Genomic DNA, 24,273 nt, shown 5'->3' with positions numbered 1-24,273 from the left:
TGTCCCTCAGGGGAAATGAAAAGGAAAAAAAATGTTTCTAATGAGAATGTCCATAAATAAATTCATAGAGTCACAGAGTGGGCTGGGTCGGAAGGGACCTTAAAGATCATCCAGTTCCAACCCCCCTGCCACGGGCAGGGACACCTCACACCAGCTCAGGTTGCTCAAGGGCTCATCCAGCCTGGCCTCAAGCACCTCCAAGGAGGGGACATCCACAACCTTCCTGGGCAACCTATGCCAGGGTCTGAAGAGCACAATGTCCTAAGTTCAGGGAGGAGCAGACCATCTGGGGTCCTGCACAGTGGCTCAGTCACCAGGTTCAGATAGCTCTGCTGCTTTTCCTCTCCAGAAGCTCTCTAATATAAATCCCATCAGCTGTCCCAGCAGCTTGGAGCAAATATACAGATCTCTCAGCCAACAACCCTGACCCTTTGACTTCCCTCCATCCCTCTGGTCCCAGAGCCCAGGGCTGCTCAAGCATCAGCTCCCAGAGGCACTTCCAAAGGAACCGTGACTTTGCTGGCAAGGAGCAAGCTGCTTCCAACTGAGGAACTTGGCTGCTTCGCTGCAAAAACAGCAGAGCAAGTGAAAGGTGAAATTCTTGGCCCCCTGCTTTTGTTTCTGATGACTTTGTGTGTGTAGGACAAAGCAGCACCCTGCTTCAGATCTCTCTCTCTCTCCCAGCACCCCCCCATTTGCTGGCCACCAGCTGCCCACAGCAGCAGCCCTTGCGCTTTGCATTCTCCATCTGGGATGTGCAAGCAGTTAAAGATCTCATAGAAAAGCACCACCATTTTTTTCCCTCCCTTTCCTAGCTTTATTATTGAGAAATCAAAGACCTCATGTGACTTTGTAGATGACTTAACACATTTAGAGACCAGGAAGGAAGTGGAGCTGCACTGCTCGCTTGGCTCTGCAGTGGGGCGGTTGCTGCTGCAAACTCAACCTCCTCAACTCCAGGCGGTGCAGGGGGAGCAGAAAATGACTGCCCAGGCCCCCACCGAGCCCCCCAGGTGCTGCTTCTTCAACCTCAAGACAGCCACTATTGCTTTAGGGATCTTCCACATGGTAAGTGCCAGGATTGGAAGCGGGGACAGGGAGAGGGAGACGAGGGAAGTGCAGGAGGTTTGCAGAAGGAGTCATCAGTGCTGGTCAGAAGGTGTCCTGACTGGTGGCTTCTTTGTCTTCCCAAAAGGAACAATCCAATGATTTGAGAGAGATGGAGAAGAGAGAGATGGAGAAAAGAGAGATGGGGAAAAGAGGAGAAGGTGGCAGAGGAAGAAGGGAGGGAGATGGGGGAGAAGGGGGAGGAAGCAGGCACAAGGAACTGGGAGGGGGTTTTAACTGTCTTTTCCCCTGGTTTTACCAACTGGATCTCATGGACATTCACTCTGCTTCCTGTTTTCCCTCTGCAGCTTAGTGCAGGAGCTTTTACCAGTGCAGAATTGTGTAGCTTGGACAGGGCTCAGCAGAGCTACCTGGACCTGCTGGTTAGGAACCAGGCAACACACTGGCAGTGGAAACCATGGGAGAACTGTGGGTCACTGGAGGAAGGAGGCATCTGAGCTCCAGGAGAGCAAAGGGTGGGTGGGCAAAGCTGCCTTGTTTCTCCTTCTGCACCCAGCTGGACACTGGATGCAGTGTTCTGGTTTCTGTTTGGCTCAGTGGCTGTGGTCAGCTGCCATGCAGCTGGGGTCACTGCTCAGGGGTGGGCACAGATGGCAGCGAGCAGAGGTGGCAGAGCCTGGAGGGATGTTTCTTCCATGCCATCAGGCTGTACAGAGGTGCTTTCAGCTGTCTTCAGGTCACTGTGAGGATGTGGTTTCTTGCATGGCAGTCATTTGAAACCCTCCCATCTGTGGCACTGGGTGTGCACAGTCATGGGTTGGGAGCCTGCAGGGTGATAATGGTTAATAGGGGCTCTCAACCTGCTCCTGGCATAGAAGTGAAGTGAGAGGAGCTGCAACCTGCATCCACATGCTGAGGATGGCAGCTGTGCCATGGGAAGGATTTGCCATGGTCCTCCTGCAGCACCAGCCTGCTTTCCTGGAGCAGCAGGAGCAATCCAAGCTGCCTGAGCAAATCCCCACTGCACACAAAAAACTCCCTCACACAAAGCCAGGAGAGCAGGGTCTGGCTTAAAGGGTTTGACTTCCATCAGGTCATGCCTGCATACATTGTGGAGGATTCAACTCAGGAGTGAAAGGCAAGGAAATCTGGAGGTCAGCTTAGATACCTTCCTAGCTGGGGAAGTAAAGAGAAAGCACTCAGTGAAGAACAGGGTTTTATAAGCACCCAGGAGTCAGCAGCACCATGGGTTGGAGGAGGCAATGAGTGAGAGGAGTGGCTGCTCATGGGCACAGCCCAGCACCTCTGCACCTCCCTGTGCCCCTCCTATGCCAGCCCAGAGCAGGACAGCAGAGAAACTTGAGTCTACTCTCTATCACCCAACCAGAAAACTGCTGAGGTTGGAAGAGACCTTTGAGGTCATCCAGTCCAACCACTCACCCAGAGCTCCCAATCTGATGTTAAGCCACTACCACAAAACCACGTCCCTCAGCACCACATCTCTGCCCCTTTTCAGCACCTCCAGGGATGCTGACTCCACCACCTCCCAGGCCAGCACATTCCTGTGCCTGAGAACCCTTGCTGGGAAGAAATCTTTCCTAACATCCAACCTGAACCTCTCCTCTCCTCTGGGAGAGAAGGCTCATGCACTGCAACTGGCAACATCTTTCCCCTGACGCTACTTGAGAGCCAGGTGCTGTAGTGGCATTTCCATGCCATATTTCACTCATTTGAGGACCTCAAAACCATTCTGGGATAGGTTAAAGGAATTATGCCATTTTCTAGCTTTTATTTCCCCTTTTCCCTTCTGCTTTTTGACCCTCTAGATGATACCCTGAGCAGGCTACTCCTTTTTTTCACAGCATCACCAAGGTTGGAAGAGACCTCAAAGATTTTTGCCACAAGTTCAAAGGTTATAATCTCACTGCTTTAAAGAAGCAGAAATCTCTCTTTCTCTTGTGAATTCTTTTAACCCCTAGACAGGAAGAAAAAAAGAAGTAATTCAAAATGGAAGCATATCCAAGCTGAGAGTTTGCAGCAGAACTCAAGCAATTTCTGACAACCAATTACACCTGCAGGCATCCAAGAAGGGTGGCCACAGACTGCTTAGAAATGAGGCCCTGGTAGGAAGAATAGAATCATGGAATTGTTGGGGTTGGAAGGGACCTCAAGGATCAGCCAGTTCCAACCCCCTGCCATGGGCAGGGACACCTCACACTACAGCAGGTTGCTCACATCCAGCAAAAAACTCCAGGGATGAGGCTTCCACCACCTCCCTGGGCAACCTGTGCCAGGCTCTCACCACCCTCATGGGGAACAACTTCTTCCTAACATCCAGTCTGAATTTGCCCTCTTCTAGTTGTGCTCCATCCCTCCCAGTCCTGTCACTCCCTGACAGCCTACAAAGTCCCTCCCCAAGATTTGAAGAGGAGCCAGGATCTAAAGAGGAGCTGGCAAAAAGTGAAGGTCTGTGCAAAGGTGGCAAACAAACACCAGGCAGAGAACCACAAGACATGTTCTGCAGAGAGCTGGGGGCACACCATGTCACATGAGCTGGCTGTTATCAGTGGTGAAGCAGATGTACAGAAAAGAGACTATTATTTTTTTCCCTAGCTGGGAGAGTGAATCATACCCCCCCCCAAAAAAAAAGCCTCTTTTGTCTTTCTCAGAAGTCAGCAAAGGCTTTGAACTGAGGTCTGTTTTTCTTAGAAGTCTTTCACAGTGGTGCCACAAACAGCACACCCCTGATTGGCACTGGTGTGTGATGGGGGAGAGACAGCACCTTTTGGTGCTGCTGACTGACAGGGAGAGCTTCATTCCCACTGCAAGGTGAGGGTTGGGCTGTTCTCCCAAGTAGCAAGTGAAAGGATGAGAGGAAATGGCCTCAAACTGCATCAGGGGAGGTTTAGGTTGGACACGAGGAGCAATTTCTTTCCCAGAAGGGTTGTCAAGTCCTGGAACACACTGCTCAGGGCAGTGCTGGAGTCTCCATCCCTGGAGGGGTTTCAAAGCTGTGCAAATGTGCTGCTGAGGAGCACAGGAGTGGACTTGGGGATCTTAAAGGTGTTTTGCAGCCTAAATATTTCTGTGATTCTGTGACCATGTGAAATCATAGAATTGTCAGGGTTGGAAGGGACCTCAAGGACAATCCAGTTCCAACCCTCCTGCCATGGGGGTTGGAATACCACCACAGCCTGCAGGTACCTCTGTGCCTGCTCTGGCAAGGGGGTTGGACTGGATACAGGTCCCTTCTAGCCCTGACCATTGTGTGATTCTGTGCCTGTACCTACTCTGTTATCTCAGTGGATTTCTTCTACACAGAACCCTTTGGGAAAGAGTTTGATTCTCAGAGCTGGTCTTGTTTTTAAGAGCCAACACAGAACAGCAACCACATTTTTTTCCCTACCTCTTCTCCACCTTTTTGATCATGTAGCTCCAGCTGGGCAGAGGGAGGGGAGCAGAAGAGGGCATTTATAACTCAGCAGTGCCTTGGGTGATTTGCTACATCAGTGCTCAGTGTAAATTATTGCTGTGGGTCCCAGTGATGAATCATAGTGATGCTGGGTGATGGTGATGCCATCAAACACAAGCACTCAGGCTTTGTGGTGGTGTCTTGTCCTCCTATAAATTAGATCTGTCTCACTGCTGATCTCTCCATAGGCAGTTGAAATAAATCATGGGAATTCTCAGACAAACAGGGAAGGAGATGAGGGGAATGAGGAGGGGACAGAGCTGGTGAGGGCCTCTTTAGGGTGTTGGGTAGTGATAGGACTAGGGGGAATGGATCCAAGCTAGAGGAGTGGAGATGTAGATTGGACCATCCAGTGCTAACCCACCTGCCACGAGCAGGGACACCTCTCAACCAGCCCAGGTTGCTCAAGGCCTCATCCAACCTGGCCTTGAACACCTCCAGGGAGGAGGCAGCCACAGCCTCCCAGGGCAACCTGTGCCAGTGTCTCCCCACCCTCACTGGAAAGAATTTCTTCCTAATCTCCAGTCTGAATCTCCTGTCCTCGAACTTCAATCCATCACATCCATTCTATCACAAGCAGCTTGTCAATTCAGAAGGGCTGGTGGAGGGTTTGGGAGACTGCAGCACACTGAGCAAGCTGTGAATTGAGTTTCCTGTTTGGAGCCTTCCTCTCTCCTGTTGTTTCACAGCAGTAAGAAAGAGAACTGGGTGCTCAGCTGAGCAGTCCTCTCTGGCTCAAAGAGGAACCTTTTGGTTTCTTCTGGAGAGGAAGTGGCACCAAGGGAGGTTTTGGTGGGACATTAAAAGAAACTTTTTCACTGAGAGGTTCTCAAAGCTTGGCACAGGCTGCCCAGGAAGGTGGTTGGATCCCCATCCCTGGAGGGGTTTCAGAGAGGCAGAGATGTGATGCTGAGGAACATGGTTTAGCACCAGCCTTGGCAGAGTTAGAGTGTGGTTGGACTCAATGATCTTAAAAGGTCTCTTCCACCCAAAATGATTCTGTGATTCTCTGAGGGGTGAATCTGGAGTGAGGATGCAGATATCCCTCTGCAGCAAGGAGCTGCTGGGCAGTCTCCACAGCAATCTTCCTCTGCCTTCTTCTCCAGTCGAGGTGAGCAGCCCCCTGTAGGGGCTCCATCACCTTGCAGGTCTGTTTTCTCTGTGCATAAAGGAGATGACTGTCCCAGGGCAGGCAGCAGCGTGCCAAAGCCAAAGCCATGTGCTGGGGAGATAGCCTGGGCCTCACACAGCACTGGTGTTGGAGAGCCAAGGAGAAGAGCCACAGATCCTTGTCTGCTTTATCTCACTGCTGCTCAGTGGCTCAGTCATGGGAAGTTTAAACCAACTTTCCCTTTAAAATCTTCTCCCTGATCTTTCAGGCTGGGCTTGGGTTTTCTGTCTGATAATGCTTCTTTTGTGTGACTGCAGTTGGTCTGGCTGTGTGACTCACTTCTCCACCAGAAAGGAAACCAGGGCCTCTTTTTCTCTGCTGTGCCCCTCTCTGATAGATACTAGAGATGGTTCTTCATGCTGAGGTTTAGCCTCTGGCTCTGCTCTGCTTGTAAGCCCATCTTTTATAGGAGTATTTGGGATTTGGTGTCCTGCTTTCACTGACTTGTTTTTCAGGAATGAAATTGGTTATTTGGTTATTTAGGGCTCAGGTCACCCATTTGGCTCAGGCTTTCATTTAACAGAACCCTTTTAAGCTGGAGCCTTCTCTTTTCCAGGCTGGACAGCCCCAGCTCCCTCAGCCTGTCCCCATAGTGGAGGTTCTCCAGCTCTCTGATCATCTCCATGGCCTCCTCTGGACCTGCTCCAACAGTTCCAGGTCCTTCTTGTGCCAGGGGCACCAGAACTGGATGCAGGACTCCAGGTGGGGGTCTCATGAAAGCTGAGCAGAGGGGCAGAATCCCCTCCCTGTCCTGCTGCTATCCCTGCTTTGGATGCAGTCCAGCTGGAGTACTCTAGTACTGCAAATCCAAAGGGAAGGCTCATAGTGGGAGACAGAGTCCCAGGCCCCACCACAGCAAGACCATGGCTTGGTGGACACTCAGACCAGAAGCAAAGGGCTGTGGGGGATGTGCTACAGCTCTTCTGGAAGCTGCACTTGCAGCTTATGGCACAGGTGCCATGAATTTGGTTTTGAAACCAGTTTCTATGTCTTCAGCAGCAAACAGAGTGACAGTTGGAGAATCTGGGTTCAGTTCCTGTCCCTGCTGCAGGCCATCCCTCCCAGCCACACTTCCCCATTCCTGGGGCAGGGCAAAGCCTTTCCTCCCATGCCTCCTCGATTTGTTTGCTTGCAGTGTCAGCCCTAGCACTTCTGACTCCACATTACTCTGCCTGGGCTCTGTCTGAATCCCATCTGGCCTTTGCAAAAGGCACCAAATACTCTCTCCTCTGCTCACTACCAGGTTTGCCTCGTCTCCTGCAGCTGCTGGCTTGGCTTGCAGAGCCTGGTGTGGTGTGCTTGCAGGCATGAGCACAGACCACACCAGGGCTGGTTCCTCCTTGCCTGCATCACTCTCGAAGTGGCTGTTGCAGTGCAAGGCTGCTGCAGCTCCTGTGGAGCCAGCTCTGCCCCAGCTGGTGTTAATCTTGGTGACAGATACAGACTTGCTTTCTGCATCAGCCTGGAGTTCAGATGACTCACAGCCAGAGGCTGAGCAGTCCAGAGAAAACAGCTTCTCTCATTCCCCCCCTGCATGCCAACATCTTCCTTGTTGGTGGCACTTTTGCTGGTGGCTCCTGTCCCTGGCAGCCTGGACTGGATGATCTCTGGAGGTCCCTTCCAACCTCTAACATCCAGTGATTCCTTTGACAGAGATAAAGCTCAGGCAGAGAAGCTGCAGCAGCTGTTTGCACAGCAGCAGAGAGGTCAGAGAGCTTCCTGCACCCTTGGGGAATGTGGCAGCAGGGTCCTCCTCCAGCCACCCACCCTGCAGTCCACTTCAGCACACACCATGCTGCTCTCAGTATGTGCAGCTGCAGGTCCAGGCCTGGCAGCCCATGCTCTGCTCCAGCCTGCCACAACCTAAAAGTGCAGAGGGAACTAAAGACATGCCAAGGAAGAGAGAGGACAGCAACAGCTGGAGAAGAGGAGAAGGAAGAAAGTGCTGAGCAAGATGAAGGGCCTGGTGCAGTCACAAATGTGCCATCTCACTACATGGTGCTGAGACTGTCAGTAAGGTCCAGAAGGAGCAGTAAAGGGCATCAGGTAGACCTTTAGCCCAAGAGGTGTTCTGTGCTCTGACAGCAGTGTGGGCAAGGACTGATGCTCTCTTGTGGCCTTGGACTTCTTGACCTCGGATCCACAGGAGGTTTGGTTCCCTTGGCATGAGCTGCCTGCAGCTCACACACTGGCAGGGGGAGGCTTGTCTCCAGCAGGGATGTGGTGTGGGTTCTTGTGGCCACTCTTGTGGCCTGTAGACAGGCAGAGGTTGGTCTCTTCTAACAGGCAACCAGCACCAGAACAAGAGGACACAGTCTCAAGCTGTGCCAGGGGAGGTTTAGGCTGGAGGTTAGGAAGAAATTCTACACAGAGAGAATGATTGCACATTGGAATGGGCTGCCCAGGGAGGTGGTGGAGTCACCATCATTGTTTAAGAAGAGACTGGATGGGGTGCGTGGTGCCATGGTTTAGTTGATTAGGTGGTGTTGGATGATAGGTTGGATTTGATGATCTCGAAGGTCTCTTCCCACCTGGTTTATTCTATTCCTATTCCTATTCCTATTCCTATTCCTATTCCTATTCCTATTCCTATTCCTATTCCTATTCCTATTCCTATTCCATTCTATTCTATTCTATTCTATTCTATTCTATTCTATTCTATTCTATTCTATTCTATTCTATTCTATTCTACTCTACTCTACTCTACTCTACTCTACTCTACTCTACTCTACTCTACTCTATTTTATTCTATTTCCTGCCTTCACTCACAGGGTAATGCCCTGGACCTGCTGTCTGACATCCCCAGCATTACAGAGGCCTTCTGCAGCACCTGACTGCCCAGTGCCCCACATCCAACAGAGCTTTTTCCTCAGCCTGGGGGCTAGAGATTGATTTATTTACTTTTCACTGCAGATCATCACTGTTTGGATACAGAAGTTCAGCACCACAAATCTAGCCCTCGCTCCAGCTCAGGAGGGAATGGACCCTGGAGCCTGGCGGAGGAGGGGGGTTGCTAGTTCAGCTCAGAAACTTGAAGAAGGAAATCATTTTGGTTCAATGGGAAAAAAGGCACATTTGGAGATTAGTTTCTTCTTTTTTTTTCCTCAAGTACACTGAGAGAAAGAGCTGATATTTTTTTCTGTCAATGAAGTTGGATAACCAGGCCTGCAGAGAAACCTTTATTCTCTGTGTGTCTCCCTTCGTGCTGTAAAATACCAGTGCTGCATTTAGCTCAATTGCAAAGCAAAAGGCAATTTCCAAACATAAAGCCAGGGCTTTCTGGCTCCAAAAAGAAAAGTAGTATTGCAGTGGAACTCATTAACTCTTGTCATTTCTCCATCCTCCTTCTGAAGCCAGCAGAAAAATAAAAAGTCAGTTTAAACCCAAGCCATCAAGAAACTGATAACTTTTGCCTCCATATTTCCTTCTATGTGGCACAGGTCACCCAGGGAGGTGGTGGAAGCCTCATCCCTGGAGGATTTTGGAGCCAGGCTGGATGTGAGCAACCTGCTGTAGTGTGAGGTGTCCCTGCCCATGGCAGGGGGGTTGGAACTGGCTGATCCTTGAGGTCTCTTCCAACCCTGACAATTCTGTGATTCTCTGACTGTCTCAGTCATAGAAAACCCATAGGAGACCCACCCTGCAGTTAGGGCTGTGGCCGTTGTATGGCTCCCTGGAAGCAGATCAGCTGATAAGAAGCTGGCCCAGGGCCCCCTGAATTGTGCTTTTTGCTTTTGTTCTCCTAGGTTATGAGCGTCCTGCTGCTGATTGAGTACTCCCTGGAGGTGGCAGGTGGGAAAGGCTTTTGCAAAGACCTGGACAAGGATTACTACAGAATTGGTAAGTCACTGGAATGCTGGAAAAGCAGCAAGGGTCTGGGCTTTGAGATGGAGCCCAAGGTCTTGCACTGATCCCTAGAGAAAACTGGAAACTGATATTCATAGAATCATAGAATCAAGCAGCTTGGAAAAGACCTCACAGATCACCAAGTCCAACCTATTACCTAATACCTAACACCTTCTGACAACTAAACCATGGCTCCAAGTGCCACATCCAAGCCTTTTTTGAACACCTCCAGGGATGGGGACTCCACCACCTCCCTGGCCAGCACATTCCAATGGTCAATGGCCAATTACTTATTCAGAGCAGATGAGCCAAAAGCTCAGACTCAGAGACAGTGCAGGCTCCAAAGGTTTGGATTTGGGGTTAGGCCATGGCTGGTTTGGCTTTTTGGAGAGCAGTGTGGTGCCCCCAGCAGTTGTCTTTATTTCAGTGGGTCAGGCCCACAGCCCAGGCTCTCCTGTACCTCGTGCTCCTTCAGCCTTCCCATTCCCTCTGCAATTCACTTTGCATTAATCTGACAGTCCTGGTTTCCCTTGCTCTTCCCTTTCACCAGCTGTAGCTCATCTCAGCCTCACACACACTGTTGACACCTTTTACAGGTAGGGCATTTTCCAGGGAAGGACTGAAGTGTCTGACCAGCTCCTCAATGGACTTAGTCCAGTGACCCTGGGCACTGGAGAGAAATCACAGCCTCACACTACATCCCATGAGCATGTGGGCTACCTGACATTGCCACCAATACCCTGCCCTCTATGCCATGGACCCATCCTCTTCTCTTCATCCAGGGGTCTCCTAGCTCACAGGTGAAGGCAATTCAGGGAGCCACACCAGCTTATGTCCCTTTCCCCTGTCCCTTTGGCTCCCCATCCCCAGAATTTCCCAACCCTTGGTGGTTTTGGCAGAACATTGATTGTCTGGGAGAAGCAGCCAGGCTGTTTCCTAGCCCACAAACATCACATTCATCATGGTTGATTGAATTCCTACAGCCTGAGCTTGGAAGGATCCAGCTGAGCTTTCAGAGACCTGGCAGAGATCTTGGGGGGGATGGGGGGGTCATTTAAAAGAAAAGAACTCCCCAAACCTCAAATATTACTTAACCAGACAACTTCTGCATGAAGCTTTTTGGAAGCAACAACAGCAGGGTGCTTTTCCCTTCTCTTAGTCACTGCTCAGTCTAAAACCACAAGCTGAGATAACCCTGCTCAGCTTTGTGCAGAGGGATAGAAACCAGGCTCCCCTGCCCTGTGCTGTCTCTCCTGAAGGAGAAGGCTCAGTCAGAGAACAATGCAGCTCACAGCAGCATGGACTTGCCTGTTCTCTGCTTACCCAGTGTGTCCTTCCCCAGGCTGCCAGCAGACACAGATTGACCCATGGAAGTAGAGGGAGAGGAAACCAAGTGCAGCAGATTCCTGCACCCCCCCAAACTCCCTTGATGACCATGAAAGACTTTTCCAACCATAGCAGTTCTCAAGTTGTCTCCAGGGTAGGAGTCAGATGCAGTGGAAAGCACCAGGGCAGGCACAGTCCCTGTCTGAGTGAAGTCATGGCTAACAGCTGGCTTTTCAAAGAGCTCAGCTGGCTTTTAGGGAGCACCACTGTGATCCACCAAGGAAAGGCATCAACAGGGAGCAGGAAATGGGAGTTTGGGGGAGTCTTGCTAAAAAGACACCAAGCAAAGTCTGCTGGCATGGGTCACAGCTTTCACATGGGGCATTGCTTCCAGAGGAGTCCAGTCTGGTAGGTTGGAGGCTACTTTGCTTAGCCTCCAGCACAGAGGTTCCTCTGCAGCTGTGACTCAACCCAACACCCAGTGTGCATCATGACTGCTCTGGAAAATGCTCTCTGCAGAGCTTTCCCATTAGGGCACCATGGAAGGCACCAAACCCCCTCTCAACCCCAGCTGTTTCCAGGCTGGCTGGGATCAGCACAACACAGGTGGGAAAATCCAGGTTTCCATTTCTGCAAGGCAGAACTCTAGTTTGAATTTTACAGATGAAACCCTGAAGAACAGGATGGAAGAGTGACCCTGAGGTCTTCTTCCCTTTGAGGGGGGATTGTGGTTTTTTTATTGTCTTGTCTTGTTTTGGTTTGGTTCATGTTGTTTGGTTTCAACTCATTTTGTTTGGTTTTGTTTCATTTGGGCTGGTTTTGATTTGTTTGGGTTGGGTTTGATTTGTTGGGTTGGAGTGGGTTGGGTTTTGTTATGTCTCCTTGTGTCTTGTTTGGATGTCCCTCAACTCAGGCAGGGACAATAGATGGAAATATTTACATTTTCTTTTCCCCCTGATGGTTTAGAATGCTGTGATCTGAGCTGCTGAAAACTGAGTGTGATGCTTGCAGATCAGAATGCTTCCCCACAGATAGTCATGGATTTGCAATCACAGTGTCACAGTCTCACAGTATCACCAAGGTTGGAAGAGACCTCGAGGATAGAGTCCAACCTGTCACCACAGACCTCATGACTAGACCATGGCACCAAGTGCCACATCCAATCCCCTCTTGAACACCTCCAGGGGATGGGGACTCCACCACCTCCCTGGGCAGCACATTCCAATGACCAATGGCTCTCTCAGTGAAGAACTTTCTCCTCACCTCGAGTTTAAACCTCCCCTGGCACAGCTTGAGACTGTGTCCCCTTGTTCTGGTGCTGCTTGCCTGGGAGAAGAGACCAACCCCTTCCTGGCTACAACCTCCTTTCAGGTAGTTGTAGAGGGCAATGAGGTCACCCCTGAGCCTCCTCTTCTCCAGGCTAAACAACCCCAGCTCCCTCAGCCTCTCCTCACAGGGCTGTGCTCAAGGCCTCTCCCCAGCCTTGTTGCCCTTCTCTGGATACGTTCAAGTGTCTCAATGTCCTTCTTAAACTGAGGAGCCCAGAACTGGACACAGGACTCAAGGTGTGGCCTAGCCAATGCCGAGTACAGGGGCACAATGACCTCCCTGCTCCTGCTGGCCACACTATTCCTGATGCAGGCCAGGATGCCATTGGCCTTCTTGGCCACCTGGGCACACTGCTGGCTCATGTTCAGGCAGCTGTCGATCAGCACCCCCAGGTCCCTCTCTATTTGGCAGCTCTCAGCCACTCTGACCCCAGCCTGTAGCTCTGCATGCAGTTGCCTTGGCCAAAGTGCAGCACCTGGCACTTGGACTTGTTGAATGCCATCCCACTGGACTCTGCCCATCTGTCCAGTGCCTGGCACAGGCTGCCCAGGGAAGTAGCTGAATCCCCATCCCTGGAGGTATTTCCAAGAGGCAGAGATGTGGTGCTGAGGGCCATGGCTTAGCTCCAGCCTTGGTAGAATTAGAGTCTGGTTGGACTGGGTGAGCTGAAAGGGCTTTTCCAGCCCAAATGACTCTGTGATTGAATGATCCTGTGCAAAAATGACAGCTGTTTTTCATCCCTTTTTTTTTTGCAGGAAGAGGATCCAAGGCCAAGCATTTTTACTTTGCTTCAAACACCTCAGTAAAATGTTCTTGCAAGACAAAGACACAAAAGCCTTGAGACAGTTGTTGGGTCTTTTCAACTCATTTCCATATGAATCCATCCCTATGCTTTCTAAGCAAGCCCTGCACTCCTCACAACTCCAAAGGGTTTTCTTTAAGGATAGAACCGTTCCGAGTGAAATTGGCCCCGTTTTTACCCGCACCCCCCCATCCCCATCTCGCACAATGCAAAGTCTTCCCCCTCCCCCTCCTTCTCCCCCTGCCTCCTACACAAGGAGGAGCGTCCTCTAATGAAATCCCCAGCACTTCCACTTGGCTTCTCTTCCCAAGCATTTCAAAGGGCTCTGCTTGGGAGACTGTGTTTGCTGATTCTGGCTGGAATAAACAGGGTGCAGCCTTTCTATTTTCAGCAGCTAGCAAGGAAGCAACGCAGCAGAGCAGCACAGAAAGTTCAATTTGACTTCAGAACCCAGATGGAAGAGTTGGAGGACAGTTTGGGGAGAGGTTCTCTCGATGCCCTCAGCATCTGCTGCTCTATTTGTAGGGCCTGCCAGCTTAAAGCACATCTCAGAATATGTAATGCTAAAGCTCTAGTCATGGCCCAAGAATATAAACAAGGTTTAGGGGGAAATGCTTCTCACGTGATGCAGTAGGGGAAAAAATATCCAGGCAGGAGTCCTTTGCAAGGAAGCAGAACTCCCTCAAGATTTCATACAGTCAAAGAATTATTTTGGTTGGAAATGTCCTCTAAGATCATCCAGTCCAACCTTCAACCCAACACCACCATGGGCCATCAAACCCTGTCCCCAAGTGCCACGACCTTTCTTGAACCCCTCCAGGGATGGGGACTCCACCACCTCCCTGAGCAGCCTGTGCCAACCCCTGACCACTCTTGCAGCAAAGACATTTTTCCTCATCTCCAACCCAAGCCTCCCCTGGCACAGTTTCAGGCCATCTCCTCTTGTCCTACCACTTCACTGAAGTCAAATCTCCAGTTTCTGGCATCAGACATATTGGTCCTAAACCCCCCCTGGCACAGAGCTGCCAGCAGCAAGCACGACAGTGAGCAAGCAGCAGGCAGCCAGGGCCTGGAAAGTTGTTTTCTCTTGATTTCTCTTCTGTTTCCCCACCCCTTTGTGTCTGTAGGCTTGTGGCTTTTTGTTTCTTTGTTATTTGCTTCTTTTGGTTCCTTTTGTTCGTTTTGGGTTTTTTGATGTAGGTTCCACTTGGAATATTCAGCTGGGTTCTGCCGGCAATTAGCCCACAGAGGCAACAAGTTGCCCAATTAGTTAGTGAGCCTGGGAGAGCTGGAGCATGAGAGCATGTAGAAAGAGGCAGGCAAAGGCAGCTGTCTTGAATCTGAGGAGGCACCGTGCTGAAGAGATGAATCCTCTCCGGGGCAAGCTTGTGATGGTCGGATCCGGGAGGCAGAGCAGGGGAAATGGCTTCAGGCAGTGCTGGCTTCAGCGGCCCTGGGGCTGCCTCCTTTTGTGGCTGCTCCTACAAAGGCTGAGCCTGGTCTTTGTTGAGCTCTGGGTCTGTTTTGAGTTTTATGCTGTCCTCGTGTTCATCTTTGGTTCTTGGTGCACCTGATCACAGCCTGGTCCCTGCTTTCCTGCTTCTGGGCTTGGTTTTCTGCCCTGAAGCTCAGGCTCTTCCCACGACCTTTGCGAGCTGCAGAGCTGTGAGCAGCCTCTTCTGCAGGGAGGCTCTTTCTCCATTGTCCTCTCTGGGTTTGCTGGATTTGGCCTTTCTGTTGTCTTTTTTTTTTCCCCTCTTTGCTATTTCCTAAGACTTCTTCCTCTTCTGTGTTTCAATTCTCTTTACTTGGTGGTAAACAGAGCCTTGATTTCATGGTGTCATCAGGTCATGAGTGAAAGCTGTTTCCTTGCTTTGTGCCCTCAAAACTCTCTTCTCCTGATGTAGGTTAGGGAGGGGTTGGATTCTTTTGATCACTCCGCTAGGTCTTGAACGTCTGACACCTCCATGTGCAGCAGCAGCTCCTGTGGTGCTGCTCCCTCTCTTGAGAGAAGCTATTTCTGCCTCTTTGAGGGATGCAGCCTCCTCAAAGGTTTTTCCCCTTTGAGCCTCAGAAAGGAAGAAGCTTCTCATTCTCAGGCAAGAAAGTGCTGGTCAGAGCTCCTTTTCAGACTAAAGATTCCTCATCAGCAAGTCTCCTTTCTAGAGGAGCCTCACTTGAGTTGCTAATTCTTGACAAGAGAGTAAGGGAAGCTAAACCATCTTTTGTATAAGGCATGGGAATTACATCAAGTGCACTCTTTGCTAGCAGAGTCAGAGCTGCCACTGGAGCCACCAGAATCATTGATCAGATCCCCTCTCAGTCTTCTCAAGACAAAAGAGCCCCAGGTTTCTCAGTCTCTCTTCACAAGAAGGATGCTCAAGGTCCCTACACATCCTCCTGGCTCTCTCTTGGACTCTCTCCAGCAGGTCTCTGTCTCTCCTGACCTGGGGAGCCGCAAACTGGACAGAGTATTCCAGGTGTGACCTCCCCAGGGCCCATTTGCAGTTTGTGCCCATTGCCTCTTGTCCTCTCACTGGGCACCACATACACAATTCTTTCTGTAGGGTATCACTCCTGAACTCCCCCTTAGAGGGACCATTAAAGTGGGACATCAGGCTCCAGCCTCCAGCACTGTGGTAACTTCTTTTCTTCCTTTCAGCTGATGTCATCACCAGTTTCCTGTTGATCATCATGCTCTTTGCCATCAGCTTCAACCTCCTCCTCGGCGTGGTCAAGGTATGTTCTGCACAAGTGACATTTAGCTGCTGGCTGAGGCCTCTCTGAGTTTGGAGGCATTAGAGGAGGGCACTAGGGGATGGCAGTGAAAATGCTGAGCTGTGCTAACAGCAGCAGATAAATCTCTCTGCTCTCCCATGGCAGGGGGAAGGCAGCTGGTTTGCAGTCTTGGGTTCATCTGCAAGGCTGCTTGCTGCCAGGTTTACCCACCCTGGCTGACATTTCCACCAAGGCTATTTTTGGTTTAAGGATTGGAAATGTTATCATCTGAAAACGTTGGTTTACTGCCTCTTTTCTTTGCTCTTTTGCAAGTCAGATCCTGGGGGGTGAGGGGGAAGTGCAACTCCCCTGTTATGCTGGGGCTTCATTTCCTGTTTCAGGAGAAGAAATGAGCAGGCACTGGTGTGGGAGCTCAGCTTTCTCTGTGGTGGTAAACTCTGGGGACAGCTGAATGACAGCTCTGATGGGATCAGGTTCCAATGGCACAGTGAGAATTCAGAGAAGCTTTCCAAGGGAAATGGAATCATAGAGTGCTAGGGTTGGAAGAGACCTCTGGAGATCGTTGAGCAGGGTCACCCAGGGCAGGTCACAGAGGAACACATCCAAATGGGTGTGAATGGAGAGAAAGAGGCTCCACAACCTCTCTGGGCAGCCTGCTGCAGGGCTCCAGCACCCTCACACCAAAGAAGTTTTTCCTCTTGTTGAGGTGGAACTTCCTGGGTTCCAGTTTGTGCTGATGCCCTTCATTGTGAATGGATTGTCACCACAGCATATGGAATGAGATGCTGATATTCCAGGGGGGGTCTTTATTCTTGGAGCACCTTCAATAGCCATGATTTCAGGTGTTGATAGCTGGTCTTCAGAACAGCTATAACTGGCATTGCTTTTCTTTTGCAGAAGAGGGAACGTCTCCTGATCCCTTTCCTTGCTCTGCAAGTCATGGACTTCCTCCTCAGCCTCCTAACAATGTTCAGCTCCTACATACAAGTCCCAGCAATCATTTCTGTGTCCTCCCTTAGCCACGTGGTAGGTAGCAGCTCACTTCTGGGGTGGCCTTCTCTGCTCTCTATGAAATGAAGACCAACGCCTAGGGTAGGAATAGAGGATCACTACCCTGGGCCATGGCTCTTCATAGCAAGGTAGTTGGGGACTAGTGGGTAATGGCAGCTGGGACTGTGTTTAGTTTCCTGTGCCTGGGAATCTCCCTGTTGACTTTATTTTCCATCTCATGGCTTTGGAGAGGTGCCTTTGGGTGTGCCCATGCAAGGAAAGGTTTGCTGGAGAGAAGCTAAGAGGATCACTGCTGCAGCTGCTAAGAGGATCACTGCCGCAGCTAGAGGGGATTCTTCTGTGGGGCTTGTATCAATCAGCCCAACAAGATGGTTTGCTCCTCTTTTGGGCTGGTGCAAGGGAACTAAACCACTGAGGTTCTCAGTGTGAGCAGGCCACAGGCCCCGTGGAAAACATGGCAAATCTATCCAGGTGCCACAGTCTTGTCAACAGTAACCAAATCCTTGTTCCTTGCCCTTCTGGCAGCAGGGACACTCGAAGATCCCATTCCTGGCTCTGCAGCTGCTGGACTTCTGCCTGAGTATTCTGACTCTCTGCAGCTCATGTGTGGAGGTCCCTACCTATTTCAGCCTCAAGTCTTCAGACAAGGAGGTAGGTGATTCACAGTTTGCATTGGGTTGGAAGGGCCACTCAAAGGTCACCTTATCCAACACCCCTGCAGGCAGCAGGGACACCTCCAAGTAAAGCAGGCTGCCCAGGGACACATCAAGTCTGATCCTGCATATCTCCAGGGATGGAGCCTCAACCACCTCTCTGGGCAACCTGTCCCAGTGTCTCACCAGCCTTTGTGCAGAACATGCTCTTGATGTCCAACCTAAATCTGCCCTGCTCCAGTCTCAAACCCTTGCCTCTCATCCTATCCCCATAGGCCCTTCTAAACAGTCCCTCCCCAGCCTGCCTGTAGATCCCCTTCAGATATTGAAATGCTACTCTAAGATATCCCTGGAGCCTTCTCTTCTCCAGGCTGAACATCCCTATTCTCTCAGCCTGTCCCCATAGCAGAGCTGCTCCAGCCCTCTGATCATCTTTGTGGCCTCCTCTGAACCCACCCCACCAGGTCCCTGTCTCTCTTTTGTTAGGGACCCCATGACTGTACCCAGCCCTTCCTGTGAGGTCTCACCAGAGCAGAGGAGAGAGGCACAATCACCTCTCTTGACCTGCTGGTCACACTCCTTTTAATGCAGCCCAGGGTGCAATTTGAGCAAGCTCAGCTGATTTTTCTTGCTGTGAAGTTTCCTTCCTCCTAGGAAGTGGCTGTTAACACAGAGTACACTTTCTCTGATCCCTGTGCTACAGCCAGAGCTGCTCTGTGAAGACAAGAGGAGGATTTTCCACACCTTCCCACCAACATGGTGCTCTTGACTGGCAGCTTGCTTTTGGATGTGTTTCTCCCCAGTACTCCTTAGTGTTGGGGTTTTTTTTTCTTGTGAGAGTCTGATGGATGCAAATTGCAGAGCAAAATGATTTGGATGGAGCCTGCCTGCCCACATTGAAAATGCATCAACTTTTCATCTTTATTAAACAGTCACACTTAGACTCCTCATTTAAATAGTCCTCTGAAAAGCTTTGCCAGAAGAGTGTAAAGAGTAGGGGGGTGGGGGTGGAGGGGCATGGGGTGTGTGTGGAAATTCCCTGTGCTCATCCTGATGAGCAAAAGAAGGTGGTGGTCTTGTCCTATGTTTCTGAGAAGCAGGATGAGAAACTGGTTGGGATCTCCACCACTTTGTGTGACCCTGGTTAGAAGAAGGCTGAGACCCTCTCCCTCTTTTCCTCTTTATGGCTGAGATTCTCTCCCTCTTTTCATGGCTGAGACCCTCTTCCTCTTTTCCTCTTTATGGCTGAGACTGTCTTCCTCTTTTCATGGTTGAGAACCTCTCCCTCTTTTCCTCTTTTCATGGTTGAGAACCTCTCCCTCTTTTCCTCTTTTCATGGTTGAGAACCTCTCCCTCTTTTCCTCTTTTCATGGCTGAGACCCTTTCCCTCTTTTCCTCTTTATGGCTGAGACACTCTCCCTGTTTTCCTCTTTATGGCTGAGACTCTCTCCCTCTTTTCCTCTCTATGACTGAGACCCTTTTCCTCTTTTCCTCCTTATGGCTGAGACTCTCTCCATCTTTTCATGACTAAGACTCTCTCCTTCTTTTCATGGCTGAGACCCTCTCCCTCTTTTCATGGCTGAGACCCTCTCCCTCTTTTCCTCTTTTCACAGAGCTTTTTGCCAACCCTGGAGAAGTTACCGACAGAGGAATATGCCAAAGTGATGATCACCTTCACCATTGCATTCATTGCTGTCCTCTTCCTGAAGGTAAATGGCTGCAGGGTCGGGGCGGGGGGATGGTGAAAAGAATCTCTCTAGCCTGGAGAAAAGGTGGAACAGGTTATACTTCTCTCTCAAATCTCCAGGGCACTGGAAAGCCTCATTGAGCTCTCCTTGGGCATAACAGGAGCTATGTCTGAGGCAGGTCTCCTGTTCACATCACTGGGTTTGTGCTTCTGCAGGTGTGAACTGCAAAGCAAAAACCTCTCTTACATCCAGCAAACGCTCACTGCCCATTCATCTTCAGAAGGACAAGATGCTTGAAACGGAGGAAACTCTCCTGTGCTTGTGTGCCAAAATAAATGCAGTCATTAAGCAGCAGGTGAGATCTTCCACTCAGACTGCTGGGAGTGGAGCTGTGCACACTGATACCCTGAAATTTAATTAAAACCCCTGAGCTGCTCAAATCCTGCTTACACCTCAGAAACCTCCACCGCCAGCTGCTTTCTATTCTTCTTGCTTCGGTGGATCAGAGGAGAGGTTTCTCACTCAGGGGTTTCAGACCAGCTAAGAAAACCTGATGCTTTTTTCCAGGTGCTTGAGCAGATTCTGTCACAGTGACAAAAAAAAAAAGGTGCTGCTTCTGTTGGAAAGCACTTTTGCTTCAGACCCTTCCCAGGTGCCCAGACAAGGCAGTGTGGAGTGGAGCGTCTTGTGTGACTGCACTGCAGACTTGGCTTCAGAATAACTTTGAATATTTCCAGAAGCTGAGCAGTAGGAGTGGAGATAACCCTGAAACCCAGCTGCACTCTCACCAGCCTGGCAAACTGCTGGATTTGAATTTTGCACAGGGTCAGCTCCCAGGCTGCTTAACTTGCAGTGACTTCTTGTGCTGGAGATCTGGAGGAGCAAGGATTTGGGGTGTGGGGGTGTGTGTGTGTGTGGGGGGGGGGGTGGGGGGGTGACAAATAGAATGCATAGAATCAATAAGGTTGGAAAAGACCTCAAAGATCATCAAGTCCAACCTGTCACCCAACACCTCATGACTCCTAAACCATGGCACCAAGTGCCACGTCCAATCCCCTCTTGAACACCCCCAGGGATGGTGACTCCACCACCTCCCTGGGCAGCACATTCCAATGGCTAACAACTCTCTCTGGGAAAAATTTTCTCCTCACCTCCAGCCTAAACTTCCCCTGGCACAGCTTGAGACTGTGTCCTCTTGTTCTGGTGCTGGTTGCCTGGGAGAAGAGACCAAGCCCCTCCTGGCTACAACCTCCCTTCAGGTAGTCGTAGAGATCAATAAGGTCTCCCCTGAGCCTCCCCTTTAGCCTCCAGGTTGAACACCCCCAGCTCCCTCAGACTCCTCCTCACAGGGCTGTGCTCCAGACCTCTCCCCAGCCTCATTGCCCTTCTCTGGACACGTTCAAGAGTCTCAATGTCCTTAAATTGAGGGCCCCAGAACTGGACACAGGACTCAAGGTGTGGCCTAACCAGTGCTGAGTACAGGGGCACAATGTCTTCCGTGCTCCCGCTGGCCACTCTGTTCTTGATGCAGGCTATGATGCCATTAAATAAAGCAATGAGCAGGCAGAAGTGTTCCTTGGTCTGCTAAACTCCTCCAAACAAGTCATTAGGAACCCTCCTCCGCTCCCTCCCCCCCTCCTTTAAACTTAGTGATAATCCCTCCCCTCTTCCCTGGGCAGCAAAAGCATTTTCATGAGAGGCTTTGTCCCAAGTGATAAAGATCTGATGAGGAAAGTGGCAGCAACAGCAAACATTTCAGACCTGAAAACACCATTTGGCCAATTTAGGGCACATCAGTTTCAATTCACTGAATGCCTGCACCAAGGTACTGTCTAAATATGTTGGAGTAGCTCAGGATCTTTCTGCACAATTTGCCTTGCTCAATGACCCATCACAAGCATTTTATTGCTCCTAGACTGAAATGTTTCAGTGTATCTGGTGCTGTTTGCCTGCCAGCTTGCGATTACTGCCCCCAAATAGTTATCTGCTTCCCACACCACAGCATCACTCAGCCAAAGAGGGGTCTGTCAGATGGAGATGGGGCACCTGCTCCACTAAACACCCCTGCCAGTGACCACATAGGAGACCTGCAAAGCATTGCTCTTCCTTATAGCAGGGATGAGCTCTCTGACAATGCTGAGGGGATGGGTGCAATGTTCCTGCCTCTCCAGGCAATCAGCAATAGAACAAGAGGACACAGTCTCAAGCTGTGCCAGGGGAGGTTTAGGCTGGAGGTGAGGAAGAAGTTCTTCACAGAAAGAGAGATTGGCCATTGGAATGTGCTGCCCAGGGAGGTGGTGGAGTCACCATCACTGGAGGTGTTCAAGAAGAGACTGGATGGGGTGCTTGGTGCCATGATTTATTTGATTAGATGGTGCTGGGTGATAGGTTGGACTTGATGATCTCGAAAGTATTTTCCAACCTGGTCTGGTCTGGTCTATTCTATTCTATTCTATTCTATTCTATTCTATTCTATTCTATTCTATTCTATTCTATTCTATTCTATTCTATTCTATTCTATTCTATTCCATTCCATTCCATTCCATTCCATTCCATTCCATTTGTTCTGTTCTGTTCCTTTCTCTCCTTTAACACCACCCCATGCAGGGAGCATAGAATCATAGACTCATAGAATTGTTAGGGTTGGAAGGGACCTCAAGGATCAGCAAGTTCCAACCCCCCTGCCATGGCCAGGGACACCTCACACTACAGCAGGTTGCTCACAGCCACATCCAGCCTGGCTGCAAAAACCCTCTAGACATGAGGCTTCCACCACCTCCCTGGGCGACCTGTGCCAGTCTCTCACCACCTTCATGGGGAAGAACTTCTTCCTAACATCCAATCTCAATCTCTTAATTCCTAGTTTTGCTCCATTCCCCCCAGTCCTATCGTTACCTGTCCTGCTGCAAAGTGCAAAGCTCTCCATGCAGCTTCCCAGCTCCTCACCAGTGTGGTCCCTGCCACATTTCCTTGTAGAGCCCCAGTGGTGAGATCATCAGCTGCTCCACTCGAAGCTCCTCGGAGTCAAGTCTAAGTTCTTTCGAAGGGCAGAGTGAGTGAAGTGGTGATGCTTACCCAGCACCTCCCAAAGCAGGCTCCCCTGCTGGTCTGTGCATCCACGAGCAATCTTTATCTCACCTCAGTGTCACAAAGCCATCCCTCTCCACCAGAATGGTGACAAGAAGGCAGGAACCAAGGGGAATAAACCATTCCTGATGGGAAATGAGAGGAGGGCTTTCAGAAGTAGCTGACTTCCTGACCTCCAGGATAAGCTTCCCACCCACTTGGTATGTCAATAGCTGCTAGAAGAGCTTTTCCTCTCCAGTTCAGTGTGGACAAGGGTATCCTACAGTGAATTCTGAGTTAGCCAGGTCACTGCCTGCCTCGACATTGTCTGTGAGCACTTCCACACTCAACTCGAGTCTGCTCCTGCTTGCACCAGTCCTAACTGAAGGCAACTTCATTCAGTTCGGTGTAGAAACTCAGCTGGCACTGGGAGGGAAAAAAACTCTTCCAGAACCAAACCAAAGAATCTTTTGTTGTATGATTTTCATTTAAGCTTTTTCAGCTCTCTTTCACAGACGAGGAAAAGGTTTGTACAGTTTATATGGTGGCTTCAGTGCCTTGCATGGTCTCTCCCTGTCTAAAGAAGCTTTTGGAAGGGGGAAAGGCTTTTTGCAGCATTCCCTGAGGGTGCCCAAAGTTTGGATTTAACTCCTCATCTCCGGGAGTTTGCTTGAGAGACTGAATTCCTCCAGCAGTTCAGATACTTCATTCCTTGTTCCCCTTCTTTGTCTTGGCTTTGTGTCAAGGCAAACAGCCCTCATTGTTGTAGGAAAACCTAAGCTCGATGGCTTGTTCTCAGGGCATACAACTCCCAATGTTCCTTTGCAAATGCCAACTGTTTTGAAAGGAGGCTCTTCTGCCAATAAAAACAAGAGGCACACGACTTGGCCTGGCTCTGCAGGGCAGGGAAAATATTGATTTAATATGGTATGTTTCACAGCCTTGGCTTACTTTCTTCTGCCACAATCCATCAATCAATCAATTTTTCTCAGCAAAGCTCCCTTGATTGCCTCTTCTACCTCGGGGAGGTGCAAGGTGGTCTCCTCAGAAAGGTGTAGCTCCTGCACACCTAATTGTGGCCTTCCAGTATCTGAAGGGGGCAACAAGAAAGCTGGGGAGGGACTTCTTAAGGTGTCAGGGAGTGATAGGACTTGGGGGGATGGAGCAAAACTAGAAATGGGTAGATTCAGATTGGATGTCAGGAAGAAGTTCTTCCCCATCAGGGTGGTGAGAGACTGGCACAGGTTGCCCAGGGAGGTGGTGGAAGCCTCATGCCTGGAGGTTTTTGCAGCCAGGCTGGATGTGGCTGTGAGCAACCTGCTGTAGTGTGAGGTGTCCCTGCCCATGGCAGGGGGGTTGGACCTGGCTGATCCTTGAGGTCCCTTCCAACCCTGACAGTTCTATGATTTTGCTGGCTGGGCTGAACTCTCAGGTCAGTTCTGGTTTACCAGAGGTCCTTGGGTCTCTGAGAGGTGGCTGTTGTGCCCCAGGTACTTTTCTGAGACTCACAGGCTTTGTAGCTTGCTCAGAACCCTACCATGGAGGACACACTCTCCTTTCCTACCTGATGGCATTGTGCTCTCAGAGGTCTTGCTTGTATTTCATGGTGTTGATGGTCCTATTGAACAGATGGAAGCTGCACAGAGGGAATCCTCACTTTTCTGGTGGAGGATCAAGAGAGGCTGACACATGGTCTCATAATCTTTACCTCCAGAGAAGAAAGCAGGACAACAGCAGGCTGATGGCCAAATGGATGTGTTCTTGTTGACTTGCAATGCAGTGGCAAACTTCCCTCTCCTTCTCCTTTCCAGGCCTATATGTTCAAGTGTGTCCTGAGCTGCTTCAAGTATATTAAAGCCAGCAAGAAGGAAGAAGTGAAAGTCGACCCACAAGCAGTTGAAAAGGTGAGTAAGAACTGCTTCAGCTTTACACCAGGAGAAGGCATAGTTTAGACTGATGAGGTGCAGGATGGTCTTAACTTTGGGGTTTTTGATGGTCTGAGAGACAGTCTAACCCTATTTAGAAGTGCTCCAACAGCTCCAGATAATCAATATCCAATTATGTTACATTCCTTTAAATTTATGTAAAGCCTGAAGAAAAGA

General features: G+C 50.2%; 1 protein-coding gene across 1 annotated transcript in view; it reads left to right on the top strand.

The window, feature by feature from the left end:
• The first annotated feature begins 884 nt into the window (after positions 1-884).
• LAPTM5 (lysosomal protein transmembrane 5) overlaps positions 885-24,273 on the top strand; it is a 35,403-nt gene continuing 12,014 nt past the window's right edge. The window contains exons 1-7 of the mRNA XM_068167472.1: positions 885-1,068; positions 9,458-9,551; positions 15,677-15,753; positions 16,651-16,779; positions 17,290-17,415; positions 19,031-19,126; positions 23,983-24,075. Coding sequence (XP_068023573.1) covers positions 982-1,068; positions 9,458-9,551; positions 15,677-15,753; positions 16,651-16,779; positions 17,290-17,415; positions 19,031-19,126; positions 23,983-24,075 — 702 coding nt within the window. The 5' untranslated portion in view covers positions 885-981. The remainder of the gene's footprint in view (positions 1,069-9,457; positions 9,552-15,676; positions 15,754-16,650; positions 16,780-17,289; positions 17,416-19,030; positions 19,127-23,982; positions 24,076-24,273) is intronic.

This window comes from Melanerpes formicivorus, unplaced genomic scaffold, assembly GCF_026170545.1.
Source record: "Melanerpes formicivorus ecotype bairdi unplaced genomic scaffold, bMelFor1.0.p_v2 SCAF_118, whole genome shotgun sequence".
NCBI classification, from domain to species: Eukaryota; Metazoa; Chordata; class Aves; order Piciformes; family Picidae; genus Melanerpes; species Melanerpes formicivorus.
The sequence above is the reverse complement of the archived record's forward strand: the minus strand, read 5'-3'. Positions and strand labels throughout refer to the sequence as shown.